Source organism: Ctenopharyngodon idella, chromosome 9 (assembly GCF_019924925.1).
Source record: "Ctenopharyngodon idella isolate HZGC_01 chromosome 9, HZGC01, whole genome shotgun sequence".
Taxonomy (NCBI): Eukaryota; Metazoa; Chordata; class Actinopteri; order Cypriniformes; family Xenocyprididae; genus Ctenopharyngodon; species Ctenopharyngodon idella.
In genome coordinates, this window is record NC_067228.1 from 14,584,176 (window position 1) to 14,594,864 (window position 10,689).

Genomic DNA, 10,689 nt, shown 5'->3' on the forward strand with positions numbered 1-10,689 from the left:
TCCCTTGAATGACAACAAGACTGTTAATTCATCCATCTGCCCATCTAGTCTTTGTTAGAGCTGGTGTATGTGCATAATATCTATCTAAACGTCACTTGAACGGAATGTGTGGGCGCAGCTTGTTTGAACCCTGCTGCTGTTTATGCTGCGGGCTTCAAGCTGCGCTAAGAGCGAGAGTTAGAATGCAATTACTGAGCTTACAAGCCATTGTGTACTTGAGCGTGCATGTGCACGTGCCTAACTGAATTTCTGTCTACAGACATATCAGCTATCACTCGCCTATCCAGAGAGGGAGACTGTTCAATGCTGAAGTCATTGGAAAGGGACGCTATGGAAGGATGCCAATCACAAATGAACGCATCTGTCAAGGGTGATATCATCATTGACTTGAAACAAATATTGATGAATGTTGGCAGTGAGGTTGACATGGAGGTGAGGCAACAACTTCTTAATTGAGCATTGGATGCTGTTTGAAGAAATCCAACAATTCTAGCCAGACGTTACGTTTGTCTCTTTCACTTTCACTATCAATATACGTTACGGTTATCAAGCCTGAAAAGAATGACAAATAAAGCGCACAGTTGTCTATCAGAAGCCTGTCAGAAATCTAGGAAATCTGTTTATGCCTCTGCTACTTTTTATCTCACACTTGCAAATTTATTTCTCATAATTGCAACATAATTTTTGGCAAACTCCATCTTTATATCTCAGAATGTGTTTTTATATCTCGCAATTTGACTTATTTTTATCTTCCAGTTGTGACTTGTATATAACAGCATGACAATTTCTTTTAATTTTGGCTTTATATCTCACAATATGGCTTTATTTTTATATTAAAAACATAATAATACATAATTTTTAATGTGACATTATTATTATTATTACAATTTATCATACAATTATTTTTTTTTTAAGTTTTACTCTGAGGTGGCAACAGGCTTCCATAGAAAAATTCTGAAAATTTAACAGCTTAACAAATTTGAATTAAATACATCATGTCGGCTTATCATTTTGTTTAATAGCAACTAGCAGTATTTTTTTAAGTTCTTAAAATCGTAAGTACACATAAATACACAGAAACACACAAAAGAATTGTCCTTCCACTTTCTCTTTTGTGCGAGTCACTCAATTACAACAAGAGAAAATGAAGGGGCATCAGAGAAGTGAAGTGGAAAAAGGTTTAGAGGATATAGATTGACTGAATAGGGCTATTCATTTATGGGTGATTACAAGCACAGAGCTGTTTAGAGTATTAACTACCTTAGCCTTGCTCAGTCAGTGGAGAGACGACACAGAGTTTGAATGATGGAAAGAAATAACAACAAGGTTCAAAAAAGAAATCAATCAAGTTGAGCAGATGTAAAAATAAAAAGAGATAAACAGAAAGAAGTAAGGGTGTCAGGTGCTGTGTAGGCTGTAGTAAGCGCACGATCACAAAGGATAACAAAAGGAGTCTTTAATAGTAAATTCCACTAGGAACACATAGTAAAATCACAGGGAAGAAGCTCAGGAAATAACCATGCATAACATAAATAATACCAGACCATGAAACAAAGGAAATTGAGGGCTTAAATACAAAGGAGAGTAATCAGCTGAACAGAAACAGGTGCGTAGAAATAGGCTAATTAACAACCAAGGAAACTAAACTAGCATGTGTGTTCTGCGCCTGCTTGTAAGTAAATATCGGTCTATATCAGCAGGTATCAATAGTCTATTTTCATCATTCAAAAAGAAAAACAGAAACTAGGACTGCAGATATACAAACCATAAAAAAGCAGCACTTGCTTACCATTTCGAATATCAATCATGCTGAGCACTTTCTTCATTATTTCTAGTCGGCATGGAAAATATTTGTGCATTCGAATGCTCAGGTAATATGAAGTAAAATTATAACAGCCTTCTGTCTGCCCGACACCGATTCCACATGATGAAACGGCCTAAAAAACCCAGACGCTGTCCAACTAGAGCCAATGGTGTGGAACACACCGAAAAAAACTAAGGCCGACCGTCAGCTTGGTGTGTCCCGGCCTGTCACTAGCTACATGTCACTTCAATACACATCTTTAGATGTCATTCCTCTCAAAGACAGAGGACCAATCTGGGTGTCCAGAACCTCTGAGTTGAGAAAATATACTGTGAGGATGAGGATCTTCGAGATACAATAGATGATTATTAAAGATGCATAATACTACCATTAAAAAGTTGTTTGTTTGTTTGTTCGTTTTTTTGCAAGTCTTTTATTCTTACCAAGGCTGTATTTATTTGATAAAAAATACAGTAAAATCAGTAACACTGAGAAATATTATTACAATTAAAAACTGATTTCTACTACTATATTTAAAACGATATTTTTTAAATATAGTTTTTTTTTTGGGGGGGTGTCATCAAGTCATCAAGGCAGTCTTATTTAAGAAAAATAACCGTTAGATTGCAACGTAAGAAAGAAATTACATTATTTTACACCTCACCTTTTATTACGGTTACTTTTCTTAAATATGACATCCTTGATAAAGTATTCAGCCTTCAAATGCGATCTCTGAAGGACACAGCCCTTCGAAATGAGACGCAGCTCCTGTCACCGAAGGAGTGTTTTTGGTTGTGAGGGAAAGATGACCTTTTTCAGCTTCCCAAAGAACCCAGCGTCAAGGGAAATGTGGATGAAGTTTGTTTTTCCGGGTGGAGCAACGGAGTTGTGCACGTATGTTTGTTTGTTCCCGGGATTTCGGTGACGAATACTTTGTAAACAAGTCCCAGTTCAACGCTGGATTTGCAGATCGCGGGTGGTGAGTAAAGCTGCATCAGATGTCTGTATTTTGTTGGCAATCGGCACGCAAGTGCATATAATGTAAACAACACAAACGTTTTTGTTCCCTTTTTATTTATTATGATGTCGCAGCTAGCAGACGATCTCTACACAAAAGCTGCGTGCGCTCGTGACTTTTTAGCTCCGCCCACGGCACTGACGGCAGGCACGCCTCTAGGAGTTCAGCTTTTTTCGGAAAGACTCGGTTTAGCGTATCTATCTTTTATAAATATGATAAAACTAAAGACTTTTCGGAGATATGAAGGATGCATTGTTACTCTAGATGTACTCAAGATTAACATGAGATTGGCAGAAACTGTGTGTGATACCCCCCCTTAAACAAAGAAAAAAATAGTGAATCCAAAAAGTCAATAAAACAAAAACAACAAAACAAGCTTCCACTCTACCATTTGTTTGCCATTGTTTGGACACAGCAATGTTTTAAAAACGTTATACTCTTCAACAAGTTTTGCGCATTCCTAGGATAGATGAATTCACTCTGCTGAATCTATCAACAGTGTTGATGATGAAAAAATCTATCTACAGTAGAGACTGTACAATACAATTCATACTTGTTTCCCTTTGGTCGAGTGAGCACAGCTTTCCTGTTGAGAGATGAGGATACATGCAGACAGAGCGGGCTGCTCTAGAGCACAGGCTGTGCTGCCACTGCGGTCTCAGAGCACTGAAGAGGAGGCCAACAGTGTTGACAGAGCACTAACAGATTCAAAACACAGTATCTATCTTGTTTTTTGACATTTGCAAAAGCAAAAACTGATTGCTGACTGGCTTAAAAATATAAGTTCTTACCCTCCATTATGATGTTACATACACATTCACATTTGTTTCTATTTTTTCTCTATGCCTTTGACCCTATTATTACTGTGTGCATGCCAGATCCATCCTGGAGTATACAGAACAGAGAGAATGAGAGAGAGAGAGATCTACATTCTACCACACATGAAACATGACAGCCCTTGACGGGAGTTGTTGTCAAAGCTCATGATTCAGTTGAGTGATCAAAACCAGAAATGGGTGTCACAGTGTGTTCTTGAGCACATGAGAGGGTGTTCGGCAGTCTATTTCAGATCTGAGTCTCCAGAGCACTGTCTCTGACAACATCCCAAAGAACCCATCCCTCGACAGACCATGAGGCAGATCCTTTATACTTGTCTACAGAAGATTAACATGTACAATTCACCATTGATTATCTCTGCTTGTATAGTTCAAATTTCATTTTAATTAAAGAGGTCGTATCATGAAGATTTGAAGTTTACTTTTGTTAACTGTGCGTTTATTGAATGAAAAGAGACATTTCAGACAATGTTCGATTCTTAGGAAGGTTCTCAGACAAACCCCTTTAAAAATAACAAATAACTTGTTTGTTTGTCTGTTTTTTATTTAGTGGTGGACATTTAGGAAATTTAGGCCATTTAGTGTCCACCAAAGTGGATTTTTTTCCCGAAGCTAGAGTAATTTTCCAATTGTTTTCAATGGGAGTGCCACATTTCTGACGAGTGTGAGTGTTTAGTTCACACTGAGCGTTCAGTACTCTGCATTTTTTTCTGGTCGAAGAGAGTTGAAAAATGTTCAACTTTGGGTAAAATGTAGTGCTTATCACTGTAATCTTTACCCAGCCATCCAATCACAGTGGAGGAGGGGCGGGTCAAATACCAAATACCAACCACTAAATCCCGCTGGGACAAAGGCAACAAGCGACAAAAACAAGGACAACACCAGAACAAAATCATTGAAAACAAAAGCCAGAGCAAATACTTTACATTGTATTGACTTTTTTATATTCAGAAACAAACTCTCTGGGAAATCAGATACTAGAAACTAGGGCTAGGGTAAAAAATATCGATTTCTCGATTTTAATTGATTCTCATTTTTACGAACCGATATCGATTCTTAAGTCCCAAGAATCGATTAGTCTAGTTAGTCTAGTTTCAGTTGATGAATGAATAGAACATTGTAGCGCTCTTCCCATCTAATAAATGGCAATAAGCTTTGTGTTTGTTACTTTTGATATGAAACAGATTTCAAATTATTACCCGTATTAAGTGCGCGTGAACTGATCATCTCCTCCACTTTAATACCAGTTACAGCGCGAAATAAACATGAATGAATACCCAAAGGTATGTTCAAAGATACAGTACAACTTACCGAAATCCGTATCCTGTCTCGTGGAATAGCTCAATCAGTGTTTCAAACGCGAAAGACGTCAATAAAACAGCTTGTAAGCACGTAACGTCACATTTACCTCAGAAACCATATTCAGTGACCATAATTACATAATTGTAAAGTTAGTATTTTAACTTTATTATTATAAAAACTTCCTTAACTTCCACTAATTTAAGTGTTTGTATACAAATCAGTTAATTTTAACCTTCAATATTATAGTAATGTAGAACTGATTCCCATGTATTGTTTACAGCATTAGTTGAGAGATTTTTTGTTCCATGTAATTTGCCATGTACTGTTGCTTATATATATTCAAAATAATCGATATTGAATCTAACCGAATTTAATTGAAATCGAATCGAATTGCAAGCTTGTGAATCGAAATCAAATTGAATTTTGAAATTTGTGTCAATACCCAGCCCTACTAGTAACACTTCTACTGATATTTCGTACATATAGCACAACTCAACTGAAAAAAAAAAAAAATGCTGGGTTGCCAAAGAGCTCTCAAGCACCCACAGCAAAGTGTTTTCAGAAGAGAGCTGGCATTTTCAGCTGGCTAAAAATGCTTTGGCGGACACACGGCTTTATGAAGTGTACTCTAGGAGGGTGCAAACTGTGAGTCAGGGTACGTTTACAGGACATCTATGTATCCTACTAAAAATGGAAACGTTTTTCCTTTGCATTTTTCGTGTACAGACGGCAACGTTGTCAAACCGATCCCCGTTCACATGGATCCATGAAAAACAACTAAAAACACAGTATTATGCATGCCAAGCCAGTAGTGGGCGATGTCACTTTGTAAAGAAACACTTCAAGTCTATAGACTGAACACATAATAGGCATGCGCATAACGTCACTGTTTTCGCGTTTTTGTAGTTTACACAGAGACAATACCAGTATCGTTTTCAAAAACTTGCACTTTGAATCTTGTTTTTAAAAGTTTGCATTTTGAGGCCCCCAAAATGCCATTGTCATGTAAATGAATGGCCAAAACGCATAAAAAGTTTTATTTCCATCCTATTCATTGTCTTTCAAATTAGTTTATACATTATTAATAGGCCTACAGTTTAAGTGCACGTGCTTCACCAAGGCATGTTTCTGAAACTCTAATACAAATTTATTATTATTATTATTATTATTGTTGTTGTTGTTGTTGAAATAGACCTGCTTAATCTTAAATTACAACACAGGTAGCTATATTCAAAAGTTAGAAGAAAAAAACGGCACTGCATATAGTAATAACAATGTACCATGTTCTACCTCTGTGTGGAACTACATGACAGTATCTGATGGTTTACCTTATTTATTTAGCAAGTGATTATTTCTTATATATCCAGTCTGTTAAGATTCTACATGTTGCGAATCGTTTGCAAGTATCTTCGGACATAAGCGCCAACTAAAGGAATAAATGAAAACGAAAAACCACTCGGGGATGCTGGGTCTGTAGCCCGAGTCTCTCACCGTATATTCCCCGGGGAGAGCACAGCAACACCGCGGTCCCATCACTATACATGGTGAGAACGAGGCGTGTGCCGGTCGGCAGTGAATGAATGTGCTGCGGTGGGAATATTTTACAAGCAGCTTCATAAAGTGTGATTTCTGCACGTGATACATTCCTGCACTTCCATTCAAACGGAACTACTATCGTTCGTTCTCTCTTACCGCTTTTCCGCTGTCTAATTTGCTATGTTGGAGAACAGCACACGTCCGTCCTCTATCGCTCTACAAAGAATTATTTACTCCAAATTTCAAGCTCGAACCGAACCGATTCAAGTGGAGGCAGAATCGCTGCAGTCAGCTTCCGCCATCCCGACCGGCTCCGTTAGGCCCTAAAAAAATCTAAAAATAGCTTCAGGAAAAACCACACAAGCCCGGAGACTACGGCAGGCTCTCTCACTTTTTATGTAGCCTAAGCGAAGACACCTCGGTTATGTCATCGATTCCCTATCACTTGACTTCTTCACTGCGGAGATGATAGAGTCCCAAGAAATCTTCAACATCTCAACCCTGAGCATCTAGATAGATAGATAGATAGATAGATACTGATGTAAAAGGTTGGGGACTGGACTAGCAGCAGTGGTTGAGTCTTTTCAAAGTTTGAGGGAGCCAACACTATAGTGTAAATGTGAACACTAAAGGTTCTGGCTCCATTTTTTGGGACTGAGAGCCTTCAGTATCTCACCACCTGCCTGTTTGTTTTGAGCTGTTAACTGCTGTTTACAACTGAAAAAAAACTGTTAGGGCTGGGAACTTAAAGGGACAGTTCGTAAAAAATTAATTTTGTCATCATTTAGCCAACTCATCAGCATGTTGTTCCAAACCTGTATAACTTTGTCAGAGGAACACAAAAAAGATAAAAGATTTGAAGAATGTTGGTAACCAAACCGTTTTGGCTACCATTGACTTCCACTGTATGAACAAAAACACAGACATTTATCAAAATAACTTCTTTTATGTTCCACTGAAGAAATAAAGTCATACAGGGTTGGAATGACATGAGGTTGAGTAAATGACAACAGGATTTTCATTTTTGGGTGAAATATCCTTTTAACGTTTGCGTCATTAGTACAATGTGTGGTTTACTATGCCTGTGCACTAGAGTATGTCTCAATGTAAATTGTGTCTGCTGCTGGTGCACTGCAATTTCTATTGTTGCTCTATCAATAACAGTTCTCCCAACAGCTGCATTGATTAGCACAGGCCTTTTGGCCAAAACTGGCTGCACATCTCTACTGCAATGACAGACGAGCCCTTTGCGACAAGCTAGATAGGGGCACCCACCTTACAGATCTGGAAGTGCTCAGACATCAGCGTTTCCTGGATCTCTATCTCGCGCGGTGTTGGTGCCGCACTGGGGGTCCCAGCTGCACTGCCGCACGCGGGAGATCCACCTGGATTCACAGGCGAAGAAGTGGTCAACCCGTCCAAAACCTTCCGGAACTTCTTCATCTTTATCCTTGTGTTTACACTTCAACGTTTCTCTTGGAAAATCTCAAAACGTGCCGTCGAGACGCTTAAAACGGCATAGGAGATGACGCGGCTTCACAGCACGAATTCAGACTCCTCGTTTCTTCTTCCTTTCAGGATTTTATGTGCACAGAAAGTCGCAGAAGAACCTCATTTTCCAAAATAAGGCTTATGATAACAAAAAGAGTAGATGATGAATTGGGGAGAACGGCGAAGAGAGGTTCAGTGCGCATTAAAGCCTGAACCAGGCTGGAGAAGAACCAAGAAACTTCATGGCACTTACGCAGGACGGTATCGCATCCAACTAACCAACATTCTCAGAAGCCATGTCAGAAACATATTAAAGTACAATTCACTTTGGTGAAAATGAATGTTACTCGTCGTATTTTTTCGAGACTCAATATCTGTACACGCCAAAACTCACGCTAAACGTTTTGTTTGAGATCCCAGACGCAGAGGAGACACGCCGCAGAGAAGCCGCGTTTAGCGACGAGCCAACGTCGAAAATGGATTACAAACTGCCTGGAAAAGACAGGAAATTTCACGGCTTAGAAGGTTTTGTGTGAAATCCGCTTCTCTATTTCTTTCTTCTAAGTTATTTGGGAAGAGAGGAGGCGAGTAACCTCGACCCGAACCCAGAATCTCTCCCGCAGTCGAGTGCGAGCTGCTGTCCAAGGTGCTGAAAGATTGAGCGAAAGAAAGCCACACCCCTCTCTGTTCTAATTGGACCATGTGCCACGGCCTTACTGTAATCCCCGCCTTTCAGCAGCAACGATTGGACCATGTGCTTCAGAAACCACAAACAATGAAATAGTAATTTGATTATTTGCACAATTTTTATTAAACTTAATATTACTTTTAATGCACCAAACCAAACTTCTATTTTTCAAGCCAATAAAGCGCATTAAATTAAACTGAAATGGAAACATTTCAGAAATTTAAAACACAGAGGACCACAAACGTCCATTACATTATGTTGGCATCGAATTTGGCATCGGTATATACACCTGAATGTCCTGCAGAGCTGCTGGCAGTTGCTGAGTTAATTTAAATTCAGAGGTGCAGTTTAGTCTTTCATTGTTAAATGACTAGCCTAAAAACAACTGAAAAACATTAATATTCGCTTAAAAATATATTATTTTACAAAAAAAAAAAAAAAAAAAAAAAGAAATGCTACACCAAACTCGAGGAGACACCTCACAAGCGAAGTAGTGGCTGCATTATTGTTCTCTGGTTATAGCCACACTCTATCCATCCTGTCCATAGTGTCCTCTGATAGGCAGCGGTGGCCTCGAGGGGGCGCTGTGATGTGCATCTCGCAGATGCAGATTACATAAGCGCTTACATCATCTCTCCCATCGGCACGGTTTATTCCATTGAGTCTTTTCCCCTGAAATCTGCTCATGTTGTTGATACCTGCTCCAGAGATTTTGATGCTCATGATGCTCCTGTGAATTTTATTCGGAATCTTATGATTAGATGAAAAGAAAAGAAGAAAGGAAAGAAAAGAAGCTATAATAAATCTAAAACTTTTTTTTTATTTGCTTCATTTGTTGATTGTGTTTTATAGACATCTAACATCTGAATAGACTATATTCAAAAGAACAGAATACACTGAAGATTAAGACAAGCAGTCAACAGCTCTGCAAAGATAGCAGGCATATACTAATGCCATGTTAAAGTTTAATATATAGATACTTAATATACACATTATTTAATTTATAATAATATAAAATGTCTTTGCTTTCTATATATTCTGCTCTTTTGGATGTTATGTAATGTGCAAGTGTAGCTAGAAGGATGCTAGTCACACCAAATATTGATTTAATTTAGTGAAAATAAGTTAACTGATAAAAATATCCAGTGCATTTAAAAAAAAAAAAAAATAAAAATCTTTTTACAGCATTTGTTCACACACACATACACATAAACACATTATATAATCTTTTTAGGTGCCTCAAATATCATATTGTGTACTAAAATAATTTCAGTGTATTTTGATATTTTGTAAGTTCCTGAAAGAACAGGGTGCCTATAATCAGAAACACTGCACCCGCTTTCGCTCATCTCACCATATCTCAACAGGGAAAAAGACTAACTAAAGAGGGGAGTTCGCAATTATCGTGATTATAGGGTACAAACGTTATGCTTTCTAGCATTTTTATCCTGACATTTTCAGTTATCTATTGCTTTGACTGTTTATAGGTTATAAAATTATAGATCAGGCTCAAGCTCCCCCAATTAACAGGCTTGAAGCTCAGTAGGCTGCCACATGTAATTGCTTTTTAAAATCTCTTCATTAAATATACTATTCATCATGAATGCCAAGGCCTCTTTATTGGCACATACCCCAGACAAGATTATCTATGATTGTCAAAAGGATAGAATCAGAGTCTGAACTTTAATGGTGAGAGATATAAATAAAACATTTGTAGCCAAAATGTTTATGGTTATTCTTCTAAAGGATTAAATCATTCCGGTTTCTCGTGCTAAAGCAGCTTGTCGCTTGACAAACATCACCACATGGACTTATAGTTATATTATTACGTGGCCTATCACGACCGAGGCACACATGGTTGTGTTGCTAAAAGAACTCAGTAGGGGCCTTCTCCCTCTGCTGCTTGGTGGATGTATTACAGAAGAAATCCCTTTGTTGAGAGGATTTGGGAGTGAGAAAAAAGCAAAATAATCCTCTTCATCGCTCCCTCAGGGTAAACAGCATCCAAGATAAC

General features: G+C 38.2%; 1 protein-coding gene across 12 annotated transcripts in view; it reads right to left on the bottom strand.

Moving 5' to 3' along the window:
- Nucleotides 1-8,660, bottom strand: part of stxbp5l (syntaxin binding protein 5L) — a 149,163-nt gene extending 140,503 nt beyond the window's left edge. For 6 of the 12 annotated variants that reach the window (XM_051906192.1, XM_051906191.1, XM_051906190.1 and 3 more), the window contains exon 1: nucleotides 7,772-8,658. In XM_051906192.1, the coding sequence (XP_051762152.1) occupies nucleotides 7,772-7,939 (168 nt within the window). In that variant the 5' untranslated portion in view covers nucleotides 7,940-8,658. Of the gene's footprint in view, nucleotides 1-7,771 lie in introns of all 12 variants that reach the window. The other 6 variants (XM_051906185.1, XM_051906184.1, XM_051906187.1 and 3 more) reach the window with 2 other exon arrangements.
- Between the last annotated feature and the right edge of the window lie 2,029 nt (nucleotides 8,661-10,689).